The following is a 24,011-nucleotide window of genomic DNA, read 5'->3' as shown; positions in this document are numbered from 1 at the left end:
TATATATATATATATATATATATATATATATATATATATATATATATATATCCCTTTCACATGATCGACTTTTCACAAAGTCGAAATTCATATGGCCGAGACCATATGATCGACTTTTGAAAAGCCAACCATGGGGAACCACTATCTCTGTACAGTGCGGATTGGGAAAATTTCCCTTTTCCGCAATGTAGTGCGATCTCGGAGTTGGTATATTTAAGTTACGGGGGGGGGTGTGGGTGGCAGAGCAGCTTTTAGGTAAGTGTTGGTTGTGTTTTTGTGTTCACTTTACATGTTCGGCTTTTCAAAAGTCGACCTATGGTCTCGGCCGTATGAATTTCGACTTTGTGAAAAGTCGATCATGTAAAGTAGACCCATATATCTTTCTCTCTCTCTCTATATATATATATATATATATATATATATATATATATATATATATATATATTTATAGCAGTCTATTACTTTTTATTTAAGAAACTTTTCAACTAATTGCAAAAAATGTCATGTAATTCACATTTAATCTTAAACACACTTAGATCATATTACAGTACTCCAACAAAATATAATGTGTGTGTATGTGTGATATATGTGTGTGTGTCTGTGTGTATAAATATATATATATATATATATATATATATATATATATATATATATATATATATAAACGTGTGTGTATGTACATGCACATTTGTATATGTTGATGGCAAAATATTTAATTACAGGAAAGCAAAAATGTAGAAATAAAATGTCAAAACAGCTGTAGAAGAAGAAATGAGTATTGTAAATGCATGAAAAAATGGAGATTGGAGTCATAAAACTGGAAGGTAGTAAGATGCATAAAAGTGAATGGTTTATGTTTGAGCAATTTACATAAAATATTGTTCAAGAGAATAAATGAAGAAGGAGGGTTGGCAGGAACTGAACAGTATGAAGACATAAAATGAGCACAATGAAAAATACAGTTATGGAACTATATTATGTGGTATGAAGAGCATAACAGAAACTTACTGAAATTGCTTTATTATTGTATGTGAAGTCATACTACAAGAGAAAGTGTGATTAGGTTGTTTTATTTAAAAAGTTCTGTTGTACAAAGATGTTCTTGTTATATTTTGCATACATTTAAATCTGTTTATTTCTGCTTTTGTATATTTGTGTAATTTTTTACAACTATATTCTGTTCCGTCTTTATTTGGTCTCTTTTGGACATCTGTAAAAGCTCTTGCCCCACAATCGGACAGTATGCTTTCCAGCAGAAACAGCCTTAGGTCAACTGGTGCCCTAGGTAAAAGGGCTCCACTGCACCCCCCCCATCACATCACCCGGTGCCCCCATCCTGGTCTACCTATACCAAATAAATACTGAAAAAGCACCCCTACTAGAGTGGCGCCCTAGACAGCCACCTAGTTGGCCTATGCCTAAGGCCGGCTATGCTTTCCAGTAATAATGTAGCTCTTTCACCATTGTGACTGCCATCTGCTTGTAGCAAAAACATTTTATTAATGTCATAGTATTTTCGTGTAAGCACTTCTGTTACTAATTCCTTGTGCATTTCAAAACATTTCATGTTCAACCCTCCATTCTTAAGCTGCAGGTTGCTTCAGCAGTTGCCTATAACAGAACTACCTCAGGCATAACCGGTATGAAGTTTACAATGTAGTGCAACAGTCCCAAGAATCTCTAATGCATCTCTGTCCTCTGTCTTTAACATTTCTGTATTGCTCTGACCTAGTCTGAGTCTGGCTTCGTCTTCTCTTATTTAAGAATATGGAGCTATCTCAGTAATGTTATTTTTAATTTATGGTAATATTTTAACATCTTTATTAAATTTACACATGACAAAGGCTTTATGGTTAATTTTTTTAATTCAAATTTGTGCTGCCATATTCTGTCAGCAGCTGTATTAGTCTTTTACAATTTCAGTCTTGTGTCTGATCCTACACTAACGGTCAGTAATTGTACTTACATTGCCTTTTAAGCCTTCAGTAACTTTCTCAGCTGTTATTCAGAATATTTCTGGTGTAGATTAAATGAGAAATTACTCTCAAGAATTTATCACTTCCTAATAATTTTTATAACAACTTGGAGATTTTCTCTTCCGTGCTTATCAGTAAAAATTTCTGGTTTGCACTGCATACTGAAAAGAACTTTGGCATAACGAATATAACTTCCTTAGCCATAAACATTTGTAATGGTCTTTTCTAATCACTTGTTCAGATCTTTGGAATCAATACAAATGCACATTTTATCCTGATTTTCATTAGTGACTATATAGTTCATCTGTTCTTGTAGTTCTTTCTCTTTCATTATGACACCTAATGTTTCCATTCATTTTTAATTCCTGCTTAGTTCTGCATGTAGGAGTACTGGTACTTCCTGGAGGCTGTATTACTGGAGTAACAATTATTTTGAACATATTTTAATGTGACCTTATTCTGGGAAGCTGTTCAAACCTGTAACTAAATTGGAATAGTTTTGCTAGATATTTGTGCTGGTACTGTGTATGGTATAGATGTGGCTTTGCAACTGTTCTTGGATGTATTTCGCTTGTATTCTTGAATGTATTTAGCTTGTGCTTATGAATATGTTTCATATATTTTCACAAGCTAAGTTACTAAAATTAAGCGATCCATTTCGGAAGCTTGCCTTCAAATTCCAATAAAAAATATTTGAAAGAGGATGTTATGCTTTCTGTTTTTATAAGCACAAGTCAACAGCTTCTGAGTGTTTGGCTTTACTGGCTATCCTGAGAAGGTCAGTAGCTTGTACCCTGTTTTACTTTTAGTGCTTTTCAGCATACATTATACCAGTGTTTTCTGACAAAATATTGCACTCCCATCCAGTGACTTGATTTAAATTAAACATTTGACTAATTGATTTGCCACTATGACTGATTACTTTGATTCACTGCCTATCTCAATGTCTTATTTTACAGAGGTGATCAGTCCTTTACATTTTAATTATACCTACAAAGAGCTCAATTTTCATGTTTTTCCCTCAGTAACATGTAAATTATTCTATTTTTTTTTAAAATATGTTTTGAAAGAGGATTTTTACCACGTTTTCTGCACATCTGTTTAAATGTTGAACATCTTTCTCTTTCTTTTTTATGCTTATAGGCATGTCTAAAGAGGGTTGAATTTCAGTTATGCCATCTCGTAGTTTTCTTTCTCATTGCTGTTATTGCACATTTTGATTTTTTGGTTAAATTTTAATTCATTATTGCACCCTTTAATTCATTATTGAGCTCACATTTTACTGCACCCATGTTAATGTATATGTTAATTTGGTGTTGTTGACCACTATTTACTTTTAGTTTGACTTGCTCTGCATACATCCACAGCTTTAGATAAAATGAGTTGTGTCTCTCTCTTGTTTGATTATTTCTTGTATGGCCAATTATACAGTCTCCCATAAGTCAATGCATTCATTGGCTGTAGGCTTTCTGGTTAATGTTACTTAGGATTCTGCAGTGGGACATTAACATTTTAGTTTTGCTGTACGCATGGCAGAGGCAGAATACTAACAGTTGCATATATAGTTATGTGAGGTATGGCTTAGGAAAAAGAACTTCTGTACTTTGTAGTTCCAGTTACTTTGTGATTGCATTTATAGCAGTTGTTTGCCATTTGACATGTGCTTTCTTGTTTATTAGGTAAATAACTGAAAAGCATACATTTGTGGTACACTGGATTATTGGGAAAACTTTATGGTACTGTTGACCGGTTTAAATTGTGAGCAGGATGAGAGGTGATTTATTCTAACTATGAACATTGGTAAGATTTGCTGTTAGTGAATTTATTTGGTAACTTAGCATAGCACTTTATGGTGCATCTTATAATGTAGCAGTAAGCTTTGGTTGGCTCTGAGTTGATGTAGGATTTGGTTACAGCTGCTTAGGCCACCTTTTGGATGAAACGCTCAGGCATGGAATATGTAACTTGTACCATAACTTACCTGGATCCCCTGTCATGCACTACTGCTGCTTTACCATTGCAAGCATGTTATGTTAGTTTATTGTCTGTTTAAGGAGTATTGTTACTTGCGCATTTACTGCAACATCTTCAACAATCAGATGCTTAGACTTTAATTATTTACATTAAAATATCCTTTACACTACTGAGATGTCCTCTAGCCTTGGTGTTATCACTGCGATTTGATTCAGAACTGAGTGATGACACATAAGCAGTAATACTACTTAAAAAGTCTGTACCCCCCTACAACATCTCTGTCATGGTGTTGATTTATTTAAACAAAAGCAAAATAAAATAAATAAATACCCCCTTCCAGAGTGTAATTGTATAAGTGTACATCAACCAGTAAGTTGGTCATTTGTCCACAACCCACTTTCTCTCTCTTCCTGGTGCCATTGTATAACAGCAGTGTTTAATGCCGTAAGTTGGTCGGTCATCTGTCCTCATTCTCTCTTTCCTCCCCACTGCCATTGTGTAATGGTGCATCAACCTGTAATTTGGTCATTTGTGCACATCCCACTCTCCCCCTTCCCATTGTATAATGATGGCACATTACTGTATTACCCTTTAATCTAAGTCACCTGACCTTAAACTCCTGTGTTCTTCCTTCACTCCTGCTACTCATTGCAGAACAATCAAACAAATAAGAGAAATTACAATTCCCGGTATAAATACTCTACTGTTCTGTACTTGTATCACCCCACTTACTTTCTGTGGTATCTTTCATTATCCATATATTAGACTTGACCAGTCCAGTTTGCTCCACACTACTGTACTGCCATGTTTATGTATTTTATTTATTTTATTATTTTATGTTTATTTACTGAGAAAGTTTGACTGGATAACATGCTCTTTTTCAGCTGCGTCCCAGGAAGAAAAGCTCCATATAGAAGCATTAGAATTTAATAAAGTAGTACAGTAATTACATATTATAAATAACTAACAGTAGATTAAACAAATATGGAATAAGTCAATGATTATTTACACTTAGTTTCACTTAAATGATTGCAGCAGAAAGAAAAAAAGCAAATATGAAAGTCTAGCTGACACAGTATTGGTGAGAACAGAAAAAGTAATAGGATGAGATGGAGGATGAAAAATATTTAAAATGTGAGGGCAGACATAAGTGGGGAAAATGGATGAGAGAGTGTTAGTCGGAGAAATGTAGTTGAGAGATACAGTGTTAGTTGGAGTAATGTAGTTGAGAGATACAGTGTTAGTTGGAGAAATGTAGTTGAGAGAGTGGTTTCCTTCTGAATTTGTTTTACAAATGATTCAAGAGATTTACTCCTGCCTGCTATCATTACTCCTTAAAGCTGGTGGAATGATGCCAATTTACTCAGTGGGGTTGGGGAGGGATGAGTTTTATCCTTACTTCATTTTAATTATACCGCTAGGTTAATAACAACCCTTCATAGACTGAAGTCCTGACATTGTTTGATTGCGGTTTCTTTTCTGGCCAGGAATTTTGCCTTCCTCAATTTCCGGCTACTTCTGAATTAGGTATATTAAGCCCTAGAATTCATGAGAGTTTGAGGGTTTTACCCCTACAGAAAAAACACTAATCTTTGCATTTTTTTCTGATTCCATCGTGCCAGTGATTTTTTTTTCACTGTTGTCTAGTATTGGTGAGCCAAATGCCTGGGGGGGGGTGCGTTTGTGGACAGCAGTCACTCATTGACAATACTACTAACAAAAAATTATAACAGTTTCTGTTGGAAAACCTGCACACCTAATACTGAATGGATAATAAAAGATGAAACACATTGCTTGTCCGTTTCAGGTACCAGAAACATTTGATGATGTTGCTGTCACTTTCTCCGAAGAGGAATGGAAGATGTTAAGAAAACGAGACAGGATGCTTCACAGGGAAGTGATGGTACAAAACTATGAAACCCTGGTTTCAATAGGTAAGTGTAGTCCCATGTTTGAAGGTGATTTTTTTTTTTAACTTAATGAGTGTCATGTTAAAATGGTGTGCTAACAATGTTTTGAAACTAGCTACATCTTTGTTAGTCTATAGTGTACTCTTTTCAGCAACAATTCAGGTCACAATGACAAGGGTAAATGAAAGCTGTATGAGCAGCTCAAATTAGATTATCTAGTTCAATTGGTGTGTTTTGTGGAAGTGGAAAGAAAAATGGATTGGGTGGGGGGTCACAGGGAGAAAATTAATTCTTCTCCACAGTGACAGAAGCTCAGAATTAGTCTTTGGATCCTGGAGGTCTGAAGCTGAAAGTAAGAGATATTCTATAAATATGTAGTTTATATTTGGAAATAAGTCTGTCCACCTTTCTCATTTTTAGACTGGCCTAACTCAGACGTCATTGGAGAGCTATTAAACTTCTTACAAGAGAACTTCCTGCACCTGCTTCAAATATCCACTAAACTAATCCATTTAAAATTCCTTCCATAGCATCTGTCTCCATAACATTTACCACTGTGATCGCCATAGTGCATCCTCACATTTGTATTTATTAATCCTGTGATCTCCATAGTGTATCCTCACGTTTGTATTTATTAATCCTGTGATCTCCATAGTGCATCCTCAAATTTGTATTTATTAATCCTGTGATCTCCATAGTGTATCCTCACGTTTGTATTTATTAATCCTGTGATCTCCATAGTGCATCCTCACATTTGTATTTATTAATCCTGTGGTCTCCATAGTGTATCCTCACGTTTGTATTTATTAATCCTGTGATCTCCATAGTGTATCCTCACGTTTGTATTTATTAATCCTGTGATCTCCATAGTGCATCCTCACATTTGTATTTATTAATCCTGTCATCTCCATAGTGTATCCTCACATTTGTATTTATTAATCCTGTCATCTCCATAGTGTATCCTCACATTTGTATTTATTAATCCTGTCATCTCCATAGTGTATCCTCACATTTGTATTTATTAATCCTGTCATCTCCATAGTGCATCCTCACATTTGTATTTATTAATCCTGTGATCTCAATAGTGTATCCTCACATTTGTATTTATTAATCCTGTGATCTCCATAGTGCTTCCTCACATTTGTATTTATTAATCCTGTTATCTCCATAGTGCATCCTCACATTTGTATTTATTAATCATGTGATCTCCATAGTGCATCCTCACATTTGTATTTATTAATCCTGTGATCCATAGTGTATCCTCACATTTGTATTTATTAATCCTGTGATCTCCATAGTGCAACCTCACATTTGTATTTATTAATCCTGTGATCTCCATACTGTATCCTCATGTTTGTATTTATTAATCCTGTGATCTCCATAGTGCAACCTCACATTTGTATTTATTAATCCTGTGATCTCCATACTGTATCCTCATGTTTGTATTTATTAATCCTGTGATCTCCATAGTGCAACCTCACATTTGTATTTATTAATCCTGTGATCTCCATACTGTATCCTCATGTTTGTATTTATTAATCCTGTGATCTCCATAGTGCAACCTCACATTTGTATTTATTAATCCTGTGATCTCCATACTGTATCCTCATGTTTGTATTTATTAATCCTGTGATCTCCATAGTGCAACCTCACATTTGTATTTATTAATCCTGTGATCTCCATACTGTATCCTCATGTTTGTATTTATTAATCCTGTGATCTCCATAGTGTATCCTCACATTTGTATTTATTAATCCTGTGATCTCCATAGTGTATCCTCACGTTTGTATTTATTAATCCTGTGATCTCCATAGTGCATCCTCACATTTGTATTTATTAATCCTGTCATCTCCATAGTGTATCCTCACATTTGTATTCATTAATCCTGTCATCTCCATAGTGTATCCTCACATTTGTATTTATTAATCCTGTCATCTCCATAGTGCATCCTCACATTTGTATTTATTAATCCTGTGATCTCAATAGTGTATCCTCACATTTGTATTTATTAATCCTGTGATCTCCATAGTGTATCCTCACGTTTGTATTTATTAATCCTGTGATCTCCATAGTGCATCCTCACATTTGTATTTATTAATCCTGTCATCTCCATAGTGTATCCTCACATTTGTATTCATTAATCCTGTCATCTCCATAGTGTATCCTCACATTTGTATTTATTAATCCTGTCATCTCCATAGTGCATCCTCACATTTGTATTTATTAATCCTGTGATCTCAATAGTGTATCCTCACATTTGTATTTATTAATCCTGTTATCTCCATAGTGCATCCTCACATTTGTATTTATTAATCATGTGATCTCCATAGTGCATCCTCACATTTGTATTTATTAATCCTGTGATCCATAGTGTATCCTCACATTTGTATTTATTAATCCTGTGATCTCCATAGTGCAACCTCACATTTGTATTTATTAATCCTGTGATCTCCATACTGTATCCTCATGTTTGTATTTATTAATCCTGTGATCTCCATAGTGTATCCTCACATTTGTATTTATTAATCCTGTGATCTCCATAGTGTATCCTCACATTTGTATTTATTAATCCTGTGATCTCCATAGTGTATCCTCACATTTGTATTTATTAATCCTGTGATCTCCATAGTGTATCCTCACATTTATATTTATTAATCTTATGATCTCCATAGTGTATCCTCACATTTGTATTTATTAATCCTGTGATCTCCATAGTGTATCCTCACATTTGTATTTATTAATCCTGTGATCTCCATAGTGCATCCTCACATTTGTATTTATTAATCCTGTGATCTCCATAGTGTATCCTCACATTTGTATTTATTAATCCTACAGACTCAGTGAGCACCTTTCCATGTATACATTTCTTCCATGTTCTACTGCCTTACTAATCCATTTTATAGCCAATACAGTTGGAACAAGGTAAAACTGAGACTGCAAAGTATTGCGTATCACTGTCAGATTTAACTAATTCCAAATTCCTTTCTTGCAAATAAGTATATATTGTGCATACGTGTCATATTTTCAATGCTCTGAATCTTTATTCTGTAAATTGATTTAGTGCATTTTTTTAATGTTTTCTATGCAAGTTTGTAATAGTTTAGTTGTATTGATAATTCATTTGTAACTGTTTTCTGTTAACCTCTTCAATGTATACAGCTCTCTTCTTTCTTTGGCATCTTCAGGGTTGTAGTTGAAATGGATCCATCTCAGGTCATTCCATTACAGCAGCAAACAAAGAGAAAAGTCTGTCTGCAATGAGCTATCATGATCTGAAATAATCCTATCTCCTCCCTTTATGTCATTTCCTCATGTATGTAAGATTTTTCTTCATGAGTTTTTAAAGACGTAATTAGATTTTTTACTACCTTTTAAAAGAATACATTTCCTTTCACCTTTTTGCTTTTCACATTATTTTTTAAACTGGAACAGCCACCTCTTGTGCCATCTCCCACCTTGAGTTATTTAATATCCCTTGTCCTCATTCTGTTGACATTATTTTTTAAACTGGAACAGCCACCTCTGGTGCCATCTCCCACCTTGGGTTATTTAATATCCCTTGTCCTCATTCTGTTGACATTATTTTTAAACTGGAACAGCCACCTCTGGTGCCATCTCCCACCTTGAGTTATTTGATATCCATTGCCCTCATTCTGTTGCCAGATATAGGGATATGTAATTTTTCTTTCATTATCTGGTAGTAACGTATAAATTGCTTTTAACGTGCTGATTATTAGCAGGGTTAGGCATGCTGCTGCCTTTCCCAAGAAACAAAGCTGTTTTATCTTTCTTAAATTACCTTTCTCAGAATTGCACAGCATGTAATGCAGACTTTTACATCAAGCACAACTGTGCAAGAGCCAATACTTTCACAATTTCTAAAGTAAAATTTTAAGCTTTATTGTCCCCGTAGTCTTTCAGTATCTTTAGCTGCAGAAGTTTGCAGTCTTCTCCAGATTTGTTTGTTTTATAACAAGCTACCATTTGTTAACCATATGAGTGAACAGGCTACAGTACTCTTTTCAGCCATGATCCAGACCCATAGGCACCAACAGTTATAGAGAGCAGAAAGACTCAAACTTTTTTGTAGCAATAATTTATCAAAATACTCTATGATAAATGGTATTGAAAATTCATTAGGGGAAAAATTAATGAAAAAGATAACTAAAGGAATTGAAATATGCAGACTTGAGCACTGACATAGAGTTGTGGTAAATACAAGTATAAGATGCAAAATGCACCTTGCTGGTGGAATGCAGGGATAAAGCCCTGGCTACAGCCCAGGTGATTCAAGCTGATTCAACAGCTCAGGTGCCTGATGGTGGTATAGGGAAGGTAGGTGTACCCATCCTGGGAGGTAGGAGCATGAGTACCTATCCTGGGAGGTAGGAGCATGAGTACCTATCCTGGGAGGTAGGAGCATGCATACCCATCCTGGGAGGTAGGAGCATGCATACCCATCCTGGGAGGTAGGAGCATGCGTACCCATCCTGGGAGGTAGGACCATGTGTACCCATCCTAGGAGGTAGGACCACATGTACCCATCCTGGGAGGTAGGAGCATGCGTACCCATCCTGGGAGGTAGGAGCATGCGTACCCATTCTGGGAGGTAGGAGCATGCGTACCCATCCTGGGAGGTAGGAGCATGCGTACCCATCCTGGGAGGTAAGAGCATGCTGGGTGTATTTTCTGTTTTAGAGCTATGGAGAACTCTTAATGATGATGCCAGGCTGAGAGGATCATACTTTATTGTTTACTTTTTGATGTACAATGACCATATCTGGGATTAATTGTAGTCAATGCTTACTTAAAAAAAATACTAGACCTATACAATGTGACCTTGTAATTGTATGAACTGCACAACAGTCTGATCCAGTCAAATACCTTATCCATTAGGTCACATAGGCAACCAAAATTATGCTGATGACACAACAGGACTTGAACCTACAGTCTTTAGATCCAAAGTCAGGTGTAATTTCACAGAGACAGTCACAGGTTGAACCTAGTCTCTCAAGAAGAATGATCCAGATATAATGTAGAGAAACTACTTGTGTGGGGTTAAAATAAATTTAGTTAAGCCCTTATGAGCCTCTTCATTGTGCCTTCTGAATTTCATAAGTTTGTGGCTTACTATCTGAAAAATCAACAACAAAAAATAGACACTAGTGGAATGGTCAACAGTTACTGTAAACTGGGGTGTTATTGTTGACTATCTCAACTTAAAAAAAAACATGAAGGGAATAGAATAAATCATGTTCAGATAAACACAATAAATACTGATTTGGAGCTGGATTTGTAAGAATGAACGCTCATGATGTGTATAACAATTGGCTGAAAATGCAATGGACTGGGCGCAGAAACAAAACTGCAAATGGGGCCTGAGTACTGAATTAGAACTAAGTCAGTGTGGAGAAAATAAATCAGAGCTGATACCTTCATAATGATTTACTGGTATAACAAACTTTCCCAGTGAAATGCTACATTTGCAGCACCATGACAACTTTGATAAGGTTTCTAGTCATGAAAAAAAATTTTAAGTGGAGCAAGTACAGAATACAGTACTGTAATTACACTGATGTTTCTGTGTTACTTGCTGATTGATCCATCCATCCACAACCCCCTTTTCCCATTTTTTACACATGGGGTAGGGGTGTCACTTCAACAGCGACAATCAACTAGAGCCAAGGATCACACTGATGGGCAACTAGCCTTAACACTCTTGTGCTTGCATACCACAATCTTGCATGCATACAATCTTGCATGCACACTCACATCTATGGCCAATTTAGCAGTTCAGGCATAACAAAAGAAGTTAAATTAGATACTTTAAAAAGAAAGAACAGTGAAGTGCATTTAGAAAACATGTAGAGTGAGATGAGCTGAAAGGCAAACATGCATCGTCACTGAAATACAAGAAGTACTATTTACTCCTTACTAAGAAAGCAGGAAGTGTCTGAAATCCCATTTAAATTGAATGCAGAGCCAAGAGCTATCTATACAAGTAAGCTGGCTGCATGATGTAAAAGAGATGTGCACTGCATTGTGGGATGCTAAGAAGACAACTAAAAATCCAAATCCCATCAAGATGCTGGACCCCATGTTGGTAGACTGTGGTACAACACACACAAATATTTAAAATATGTATAGAGTTCCAGAGTGGTGTTAAAATTAAGGAAATGTCAAGAAGTGAGGAAATTAACTTTTTATTTTTAGTTTTAGGGTGAGGTTCTCCTTTAACCTACAATGTCATTTGAGATGTCACATATTCATTCCAGGGACTGTTTCCTGATTTCCTCAAATGAGTCAATTTTTGTGCCAGTATCTTGAATTTCAAATGTTATATCAGCATAAGTTTCTTTCCCCAAATGATTATGTATCTGCTTTTGTAAAACGCATGAGTTTTACTCCATTCTCACAGTGTTTATATCTGCCTGTGTTTATTCCTTATCTAACACTGATTCCTACCATTGGGTGATTCCTTTTACAGAAAGGAGCTGTATTCACTGATTGCCCCATGCTAGCTGCCTGTGTATACATTTGTCTTATCGCTGTGGCACTTCCTTTTCCCCAACATGCCGTTTTTCCACAACACCTTGCTCCTGTGATGCAGACACAGTGTTACCCAATCTCTCACAACCAGGAATCCTCAGATTCATTCATTTCAGTTTTATCCTCCATTGAAATAGGAAGCTTTTTCTCAGAAATGTCACTCCACTCTACAGCATATCTCATTGATGGTTCACCTACAGTAACCATTTTGTGTAACGCATCATCATCTAAGCCACTGCTGGTTAATGTTCTCACAATGCTGTATCCATTTTCCATTACATTTTCTGCACTTTCCTTCTGCCGTGCTTGGGTGCATTCCTCTCTATACCTCTTACAGGAAACACTCTCTAGGGCTCCGTCATATAGAATAGGGGAATTTCTCTGTTGGCCGAGCCAAACTTCTTGTCAGTGTGAATACCACCTAGAAAATGAACAGATTGATGTAGCAGAGGTAACTTGTTCAACAAAATACAAATAAAATGCTGTGTAACTAATTATAGACTATTTAGCCTACTGTATTGTGCAAGAAAAAGCTTGGAAAATTTGGTTTCTAATAGAATACAGTGTAAACTTATAGCAATCATGTTATGAATGAGATCTATTTGAACCTCTGAAGAATGCAGGTTTGATCCTCAGAACAGTGAGACTCAAGACAGTGGAAAAAAAAAAAACATCTGTGCACTTTAATCTGAGATTGAAGCATTTTGGAGTATCTTCTTATGCCTAGGTACAGATAGTCCCAGTATTTAAATAGTGGGTTGGAAATGTAAGGGATGCACCTTTATTATCATCATGAGGTGAAGGCAGCACACCCCCAGCAAAAATATATATATTTTTTAAAGTAGTGCAGTGAGTTTTGATATGTACTATACTGATTTGATATATATATATATATATATATATATATATATATGTGTGTGTGTGTGTGTGTGTGTGTGTATATATATATATATATATATATATATATATATATATATATATATATATATATATACATATGTGTGTGTGTGTGTATATATATATATATATATATTTTTTTTTTTTTTTTTTTTTTTTTTTTGCAAATGCGGGACTTGTGCTTACAATAGGGAGACATATTGAATATTACACAATGCACTTGCACAATGAATAGAGCAACAGTTACTTGAAATTTAAGCTTTTATATGAATTTGTCTGCAGTAGAACAAATTCTACAAGTTCATGTTGTACCCATAGATTTTTGTTTACATATTTTCAATTAGATAAATCCTAATGTATTCTTACTAAGGTTGACAAGTTGAGTCTTTGAAAACAGCTAATATCTGGAATCTATAGGTGGTCAATGAATAAATACTGGTCTGTTGAAATGTATGCTACGTAATTAGAGCTGTATCCCCCCAAGCATCCATCTTTGGGCCCCATCTTTTTAGTGACATCTTTGCAACTGAAAAATCAATACTCAAAGCCCAAAAAACAAATCTTGGCCAGTTGGTACAGATTATGAAATATCCTGCATCTATTTTTAATAAGAATATTATCTTACTAGGATGTTCACATTATCTGCATATTGAGTCCTCACCCCTCTAGCTTAACATATGAAAGAAAACCCTGTGCTGTGTTCTCCATTTAAGCATGTTTGAATGCCACAAGATTTCTAAAGATTTTCTGCACTGTGCAACTCATGCTGGTGCACTTCTAACTGAATGACCTGAAAAGTAGAAGGCATTCCGTAAGAGTACACAACATCGGAGACTTTACACCTCTAGCTTTACTGTGTTACTGTGTACAATATCAGAATAGTAACACTAGCCAGCTCAATTGCAAGGTGCTAAAAGACCAGCAGAGAACTCTCTATTCCAGATACTTCATTGGGTTGACATTTAAACATAGCTGGAAGTACAGAACACCTCCACCTCTACTGGATTTCTCACTGCCATAAATTCTGGGGAAATTTAGTTATTAAGCTGTATGCATCCGTCATTTTTCTTAACATAAATCTTGTTTAATTTTGTAACAAAAGGAAAACTTTTGGAAATAAAAACATGTATGGGTAACCTGTAACCCTTTCATAATTCATAGCAGTGGTTCTCGAGTAAGCAGCTACCACTACTGTTTGAGTGGCTTTGCACAACTTACCTTTCTCAGGGGAATGTCTACTCAATTGTCTGATAGTTTTTGACCTGAAACTCACAAATGATGGGATAGGTCTCATTGCTCCTTTATCCTACCCCATCTCATCCACCCTTACCTATTTTTTTTTACTTAACATCACTGCACAATCAATTTTTCAACCAATAACTAAGTCTCCCCAAACTACTCCATCAACTCCATGACCTGCGGAAAATTCCACCAGTTGTCATTACCTGTTATGAACCGGTTCTAATCAGACACCCCTTAATATCTTAGTCACCTAGCATAACACATTGACATTGCCACCAATTTATCTAACATTCACTAACATTTCCACCTAGCACAAATACTAGTAGGCCTGTACCTAACTAACTAACCCCTCCCAACATCTACAAAATATATTAACCTTTACTGGAAACATAATCACTACTCACAAAAATGTGTCACTTCATCTCCTCCAGCATGCCTAAATATAGAAACTTACAAAAACATGTAAAGTCAGAAAACTAAACACAGGAAACACAAAAGAAGATACCCTGTGTTTTTTACCTCATATGTAGATGTTATCTCAAAAAAAAAAAAAAAAAACACCATAGTTTCAGTGGAAGTCTTATCTCACCACTTCTGCTTTATACCTACAAATACTACTCAAGATTCCACTCATTCCCTAAAGCTCCACTGCCACTATTCTTTACATCCACCCCACCACTATTGCTACATATATCTCTACACTACCATTTCTCCATACCCATGCTGCCACTATTGCCACATATAGCTCTACACTGCCATTTCTCCACATCCAGCCCATAAATCTCTTTTGACTTCTTCTTTGAAGAAAAATCCTCCAGTCCCCAAATCTTTTATTGTAAAATTTCTCTCCATCCAATTCAAGGAGCTGGTACGTAAGACTGCTTGGGCTAATTCTCCAATAAAAATAAACAACAACACTGTCAGGTTTGACAATGACTATACTTCATCTGTTATGACCAAATGAAAAGCAAGTATCCTATTCATAAAAGACTTAAAGAAGTTAAACATTAAAGCTCAACTAATTTTTCTAGCCATAATTAGGATCTTTTTACCAGAAGGTCAGAAAACTTTTAATTCTCTAGCAGATGCAGTGGACTTTTTGATCAAACAGAAAATAGGGATTGGACTCTTGTCATCTTAAAGAGACAAGCAACAAGAAATGCATGGCCTTCAAAGGACAAAAATAGTTAAAAAAATAAAGAAAAGTAATGTTCTTATTTTCTATTTTGCCTAAATAGCTTTTTCACAGGTAATCAGTTTTGTCCTCTAGTACAGTTCATCATCAAATACAAGGTAAAAGAAACAAAAAATATATACTTTATCAAAATACCTTTTCTAGAGTATCTGAAATAATGTAAATATGTTATTATGGTTTACTATGACTTGTGAGATCGGCAGTAAGTCGAACAGCTGATGTCCAAAAATCACAGTTTCCAAGGGACAGGAAACTGAACCAAAAGTGGTCGATCACGGTTAGTCGAGTTGCATAGTGCACTTGACCTTTTGGCAAGCGATGTGCCTTGACTATGGAGGCAGGTCATGTTTCAGTGAGGAACAAGGAAGTAGCCCATTTCCTCACTGTAGTGCGATCTCAAGAGTTGGTATATTTAATGTGCGGGGGTGCAGGGGGGCCTAGCCCCCCCCTGCTAAGTAGTAGATGTAAGCTGAGTAAGTCGGGTTGAAGATGGGAATGTCGGAAATGTTAATACACATTTTTGTGTTTCCCATTTTCGACATTCCAGTCTTCCGCTGTTGTAAAATTCAGCCATATATTCTGGTGTTGTCACTGTTCGACCAGACCCCTTTTGAACATACCACAGTAAACCATTATTATTACTATTAATAAGTCCCTTTATTATTTTAATTCTTTCTAACATAATTTTCAAACATATAGAGTGGTGTGTATGTCATGGGGGGGTGTATTGATAGTATCTGAGATAATGTACATATTATAATTCTTTTTATTATTTTATTTAAATGCTCTCAAACATTATTTTCTAACATAGAGATTAGTGTGTATGGAGGGTGTATATTAACATGTTTAACTAATCTCCTTAATTTATATATGCTTACCACTCATAATGTCAAGTAATATGTTTTTTTTTTTTTTTTTTGGTTATTCTGTCTGGTAAATGTGGTCACATATGATGAGCTTTATCTATGTGCAGTGGGTGTTGTGTTAAGTGGTTTTGGCTACATGAAAATCATTTATATACATTACTTCACTATCTTTTAATAGGTTTAATTTGTGTGATGTTTGTTCATTATTAGGGCTGTTATTTAAATAATTAGAGATGCTATTGACTGTTTTTTTTTTACAATAACTACTACTTTTTAGTCCATCTTCCTGCCTAGTGTTAGTTAAATTGCTTTAGAATGTTTTTTCACATAGCTCTAGATTCCATGTTCAAGCTGCCTGTGCTACATGAAACACAGTTTGAACTTTAACCTTATTTACAGGAAGTAAACTTTTAGAATGTTAAAATGAGTAGCAGAAACAAAAAATAGAACATTTAAAATTAATCTAGTTAATTTTAAAACATATCCATGTAGTTGTCATGCTCATTATTTTTAAAAAAGTGGAATAATGAAAAGAAGAAAAGTAAATAAGAATGCAATAGGAAGAAGATAAAGAAGATATCTGCAGACTTAGACACCTGATTCTAATCTCTGTTTAGTGACGTCTTCTGGTCATCCTAATTATAGTTCAGTGAAAGTTGTATCCTTTGTATAAGTACAATGTAAATATACTCATACAGCAGATCATCACAGTACAGAGGAATATGTAATTTATAGTGATGAAAATACTTGTTTAAAACAATATAACTGGTTTTAATGTTCATGAAAGAAGCTGAAAAACTAATATAACTTTAATAATAATGAATTAGTTACTGCTATATACAATATGTCTGACAAAGAAGCACATTTTACAATAATGGAATTTCCTCTACAGTTTTTTTGGTTCTATAACATACTACCTGTTATATTGTACACGCAAGTATTTCTGCACTGTCAGACTGGATTTTTGATTATTCAGTCTAATTAAACATTTCAGGACTTGGCATTGTGAGTCCTGATATTTTAAAAGGTTACTTTCCTTAACTGATCTGTCACTGACCTAATATATTGTATCATATCCACATTTCATTTATGCAAGTACAACCATTAATTTCTTTGCTAGCTATGTCTTATATTTATGACATTTTCTAATTTTTGCATTGTTCAAGGACTATCTGGTATTTTCTTCCTGGGCTCCTTCAGAATATAGATTCTTCACAAAAAATAGATAGCCTCATTAAATAAGCTCTGCTTTTTGCAACAGACTTTGGTACGCCTAAAGGTTTAATCTCATAAAAAGGTATAATAAACACATAGACCATGGGTGATCCACAGATAATTGAAGACCTGAGATATAATACAACGAGGTAGTTAAGCATCAAGACTGTTGGTGGAATACAGAATATTTTATTTATTTATTTATTTCACATTTTGTAACCTGGTTAGTCCAACTGAGTTTGAAAACAAACCCATTTTCAGTGGAGACCCGAGGGGGAAAGCCCCAGCAAACATAAGTAAAGGTAAAGTGACAATATACAAATATTAAATAATCACAATACGAAGTAATTGTAAAAAGAAAAGGTTATTAGCTATTTGCATTGCATTGACAGTAAGCAACCCATTTTCAGTGGAGACCCAAGGGGAAAGAGCCCCAGCAAACATAAGCAAAGGTAAACATACAGGACAAAAACTATTAAAAACAACAATGCAAATCCAAAATTAATTGTACAGTGAAAAACAAAAGAAAAAGGTATGAACATTAAGGGTTTCACTGATAGCAGTGGTCAAAATGTACTACATATGAGAGCAAAAACAAAAAGATAATCATTTAAAAGAAGGAGAATGTATAGACATTGATAGGAAGTGGGTGGAAAAAAGATAAATAGTGTGGAGAATGGGAGGGGGGAGAGAAAAGGAGGGGGCTATAGTAGTAGAGCTGAGGGTTTAAGAGGTTAGTTTAAGCAGAAGTTACTAACAGAGAAAGAAAGTTAGGAGATGCAACAGGTTATACAGTAGGTCAGACTAAGACTACGTGTGGTCAAGGCAATGGTATAATTTCAAGTTTAGTAGGTGGGATTTAAGCTCATTTTTGAAACAGGGAAAGGAAAGGTTGGATCTAATATGGAGAGGGAGTTTGTTCCAATTTAGTGAGACAGAGTGTTTGTAAAGTAGTTTGCCAATATTCCTTTTGGGTTTATAAACTGAGAGAAGATGCTGATCAGCACTCCAGAGAGGCCGGGGGGGGGAGTAGAGAGTAGCATGGGAGGCAAGAGCAGGGCAGGCGGAGGGGTTGTTGAGTATGGAAAAGATAGTGTGGAGTTTGTGATTGTAGTAGAAGGTGCGGAAATTCCAGCCACTGAAGTTTGTTTAGTGAGAGGCAGCGATGTGAAGAGAGTGGATGGTTTAGAATAAACCTGGCAATTTTGTTGCATGTTTGTTCAAGTTTCTGCACTGAGGTAGTTTGGATATTGGTAAGGATGGGGTAAGCGTATAGAAGACTAGGTATAATAATTGCCTGTGCAAGACTGCATTTAGTGGCAGTAGTGAGGAATTTTTTGTTCCTATAAAATAGTCTAAGTTTTTGGAGTTTTTTTTTTGATGGCCTGTTGTATGTGCAAGTCAGATTTTAGTCAGTCATCAGTTATTACCCCAAGGAGTTTGATATGTGAGGCAGGGGAGATAATGGTGCCATCTAAGGAGGAAAGAGGAAAAATTGGATTTAAGCTGAGAGAGTGTCTGAGGTAGGAAGAGAAGGAGTTGAGTTTTCTTAGGGTTAAGGATTAGTTGATTGTTTCTGAGCCATTTTTCAACAGAGATAAATGAATTCTCTGTTAGTGTGTGTAGTTCAGAGATAGTATTAGAGATAGATAAGAATGTATTCTATTACATATGAGAGACTGCAGTATGAATGTAGGTTGTTGGTAAAAATGTTGAAAAGGAGCGTTCCAAGTATGGAACCTTGGGGTACTCTTGTTTGAACAGTAAGGAAGAGTAAGAAAGCCTGCTGCCATCTAACAGCATGTCTTCTACCAGAAAGGTAGGATTGGAACCAGCCAAGAGTAGAAGGAGAGAGGTTTAGGTCTGAGAGTTTGTTAAGAAGGATGGGATGAGACACAGTGTTGAAGGCTTTAGAGAGATCAAGGAATAGAGAGGAGATGAGAAGGTTTTCTTTAGCTTCTGCAACCTTTTGAGTAAAAGATAGTAAGGCAGTTGAGGTACTGTGTTTAGGGCAGAAACCATGTTCATAGGTTGGTACTAGGCTATTGGCCCTAGGGCCTATAAAAGCCTAGCCATAAAAATTCCCTGGATATTTCTTCCCACAATATTTACTTCCCTGGACCTCTGTCTAGCAGGGCGACTGACGTGATCCCCAGGGTGAATTTCCTTTCTCCCATCCAATCGTCAAGGTTCCTTTTGAAGAGGGCCAAAGAGACACTCTGCTTGGCATGTATGGACAGTTTATTCCAGAGTGTGGGGAGTCTCTGGGTCAGGAACCTATCCCTCCAGCATGTTTTGTTTATTGTGATGATGAGGTTTAGATCCCTGGAGCATGTGGCTCTGAGGGATTGGGATTTCTTTAAGTGTAGCATGTCCAACAGCTCTGGGTTTGACATGGCCTTGTATGTTAAGCAGAGATCGCCTCTGAGTAGACGATATGCAACAGAGTATAGCTGGAGCTTTTTAAGGCGGTCAGCATACGGCATCTGCTTTAGGCCTGTGATTCTTTTAGTGAGGTATTTCTGTGGCCTTTCCAGTTGTTGCAGATGCCCTGAGAGGTATATACCAAATGGGGCATTGTATTCTATAATGGGTCTAATGAGGGATGAGTACAGTGGGACAATTACCTCCTTTTTTCTGGATGAAAAGCCCTTAGTGATGAGGTGTGCCACATAGAAGTATTTCCTGACTGTTGTGGTGATGTGGTTATCGAAGGTGAGACCACTGTCCACCTGTGTCCCTAAGTCCCTTATCACACTTTCAGTGTTTAGTGTACTGCCACCCATGTGATAATTCATGGGTACATGTTTTTTCACAAAGGGGATAACTATACATTTCTTGGCATTGTGTTTGAGCCCATGGCTCTGGCACCAAGCATCTGTTTCTGTAAGGCCGTTTTGTAGAGTATTCACATAATTTGGGGATTCAATAATGGCTCCCAGTTTGCAGTCATCTGCGAACTTTGTTAGCCAGAGTCCCTTAGTGTTGGCCTGTACTTCAGAGAAATAGATGCCAAACAAGAGCGGTCCCAGGACTGAACCCTGAGGTATTCCACTTGTCACTTGTCTGGAGCTGGATTTGGAGTCTGCTACTTTTACAGTGTGGGTTCTGTCAGTAAGCCAGTTGGCAACCCATCAAGTGATGTAGGGATTAATGCCTAGCTTAGTAAGTCTTTCTATGATTCCAGAGTGGGGGATGGTGTCAAAGGCCTTGGCGAGGTCCAGATAGGCTGTGTGGTCTGCCTACCCTCGTCCACAGCTCTGGAGACTGATTTGAAGAAGTCAATCAGGTTCAGGAGACCAGATCGTCACTTCACGAACCCAAACTGGGTGGGGTCCAGTGTTTGAAGGTTGCCAATGTCTTTGTTTATAAGTTCCATGATAATACTATGTTCTTCGTGTTTCACTGTTGCAGTCATCACTTTTGGGTTATCTGCTTGCAGTAGCCCTCAGTCAGCTTGATTAAGAAAGTCTTGGGTCCTGCGTCGGTTGCTGTCCCTTCTTCCATGACGTCAGGTCGTTAGGGGGTATAAAACATGCAGCCGACGCCATTACATCACTCTTTCTTGCTGTGTGGTGCCTGATGCAGAAGCAGTTCGCAAGTGCCAGTTGGCAGACTCCTGAAATTTTCGTTTTTGAGTTTCAGAGCCGAGGTCTTCAACTAAAGCCAAGTACCCCATTTGGGAAACTTTTTCTTGCTCTTTACCGATGTCAGTAAAAGTTAATAATTGCATTACTTGTAGAAAGCAAATACCTCATAAAGATTTTCATTCGTACTGTATTCCTTGCCTAGGCCCTGACCACGACATACCAAATTATTGGTTTTGTGCTTTATTTAATAAGTGCACTATCCGTCGTCGGTATAATTTCGCCTCAAAATATTTCAATTCTCGGTTTAATTATCCAGAAATGTTGCCGGTTAGCCATCCGATTACCGGGATTCTGAAAAAACACAAGGATAAAGACAGAGACAGACCGCCAAGGTCCAAACCTGCTGACGACGCTTCTCCTAAGCCAGTCGCCAGTTCGCCGGTACACAGGAAGGCGCTTTCGCAGCCCCTGATACCCGCTACTTCTGATTTGCAGGCTTCTACTGGGACCCATTGGGAGTCCGGTATGCCACGAGATGCTTCAACTATGGAACCTGTGGATGTCTCTACCTTGGATGGGTCCAGAGCTGCTGTGCAGGCACCGGCTTCGAGGGTATATTCAGGCCTACAGACTTGCATATTAAACCAATGCCTCCTTCTTCTTTTAGGCCTAAATCTCGAACCATGCCTAAAAAACCGATACCCAGGCCGCATGCTCAGGCCTGTATGCCTAAAAAAACAAATGATAAGAATGGCTGAAGATCTTATAACTCTAATCGGGGGAAGCCAGCCTCCTCCTTCTAAGAGACCTAGGACTGAAGTTTTTTATGAATTTGCTGACCAGGATTCTGATTTTTCTGATTTTTCTGATTCTTCTGATGCTCTGGATCTGCCCTTATCTACTTATGAGAATTCTGATGCAGAGGACTGTATTACCTCTGCTTCCCCTCCAGAGGATTTTTCTTTTGGTGAAACCTTATATACTCTAAGGGAGCATTTCCACTGGGAAAGCCAGGATTTTTCTGATTCAAAAAAGAGGCTTAGGATTTCTTACTCCTGCCTCAGCATAGGCCTTTAGCTATTCCTTCTGTACTAAATATTGTGATGATGCTTTTCAGAATCTAGTTTGGCCCCTGATTCCATGCCTCCTGCTTCCAGAAGACCTGACAGATACTACAGGGTCCCTGAGTCCCACAAGTTCCTTTTTAAAAATCCTATTGCGGATCCAGAGACTATTTTACAGGGACACAAGGGCATTGAGGCTTCTACTGCTAAAAATCCTACCCCTTCTAATAGAGACTCCAGGGCTCTGGATATATGGGGTAAGACGGTTTACACTTCTGCAACCTTGGCCATTAGGGCTTTAAACTGCCAGTTTCATATGTTAAAGTATCAACAACATGTTATTGGATTGCTTAAACAGAAAGTGATGTTGATTCCTGACTGTGCGAAAAATAAAGAATTACAGGATTTAATGCATTCTCCTGAACAGGTTGGAAAACATACTTTGCAATGTGGATTTGATTCTTTAGAGGCCTCTTGCGGGGCTGCTGTTACTGGTTCTGTGCTCAGAAGGCATGCTTGGCTTAAGGAGCAATCTTTACCTGATCATGTTAAAGGTAAATTGTTGGATGCCCCCATAAATCAGAACCACCTGTTTGGCAACAAGGCTGAGGAAGTTCTTAAAATGATGGAAGATAAAGCTAAATCTATGCAAACTGTTAAAGACTTCTTACAAGTTCAGCCTCTTAGATTTAGTAGGCACTGGCCCTCTAAGAATTGGTCCTTTCCAGCCTCTTCAAGGTTTTCTCAAGCCAAACCCAGACATAGCAGAAACCCCAGGTTTCAGTCCCAGGGGACACACAAGACTAAGTAGTGGGGGGTTTCCACACCCAAATCAGGTAGTAGTAAGACTCCCTCCTATGGAAAACAGTCTCAATGACTTGCTTCTAAAACTTCCAAGCACTTCCCAACTGAATGCTCCTTTAGATGGAAAGATTGGTCTGCAGGCCAAATACTGGGAACTCATTACCCAGGACAAATGGGTTTTAGATATAGTGTCCCAAGGATACAGATTTCACTTCCACACCTTACCAACACCAAGTGGGTGGCCAGATCTACCCCCAAATCAGTGGGCAGAGGCCCAAAATCAAGCACTCTCTCTCTTAAGCATGGGGGCTATTCAGTTGGTACCAGAAAGGGAAAAGGGACAAGGGTTCTATTCAAGACTTTTGCTGGTACCCAGAAAAGGCAATACATGGTGTCCTATCCTGGACCTTTCTACTCTAAATACCTTTCTAGTGATTACAAAATTCAAGATGCTGATTCTTCACCAGCTGCTTCCTATGCTAGGCAAAGATGCATGGTTGCCAACACTAGACTTGAAAGAAACATACCTGCACAGCCCTATCAGGGAGTCTTGCAGAAAATCAGTTCTCTGCACTGCCCTTTGGCTTATCTACTGCGCCCATGGTATTTACAAAGTGCCTAGCTCCAGTCATTGAATTCTGCAGGCAAAGAAATATTCAAATATACCCATATCGGGACGATTGTCTAATTCGGGCAGAAAGCCAGGGCATACTTTTGAATCATCTGGCC

The 24,011-nt window shown here is 37.1% G+C and overlaps 1 protein-coding gene across 1 annotated transcript in view; it reads left to right on the top strand.

Moving 5' to 3' along the window:
- LOC122814461 (zinc finger protein 850-like) overlaps positions 1-24,011 on the top strand; it is a 402,252-nt gene that overhangs the window by 257,606 nt on the left and 120,635 nt on the right. The window contains exon 7 of the mRNA XM_044087041.1: positions 5,758-5,884. Coding sequence (XP_043942976.1) covers positions 5,758-5,884 — 127 coding nt within the window. The remainder of the gene's footprint in view (positions 1-5,757; positions 5,885-24,011) is intronic.

The sequence above is a fragment of the Protopterus annectens genome, chromosome 10.part0, assembly GCF_019279795.1.
Source record: "Protopterus annectens isolate FY-2018-M chromosome 10.part0, PAN1.0, whole genome shotgun sequence".
Lineage (NCBI taxonomy): Eukaryota > Metazoa > Chordata > Ceratodontiformes > Protopteridae > Protopterus > Protopterus annectens.
Note: the sequence above shows the minus strand (reverse complement) of the source record. Positions and strands in the feature narration are given on the sequence as shown.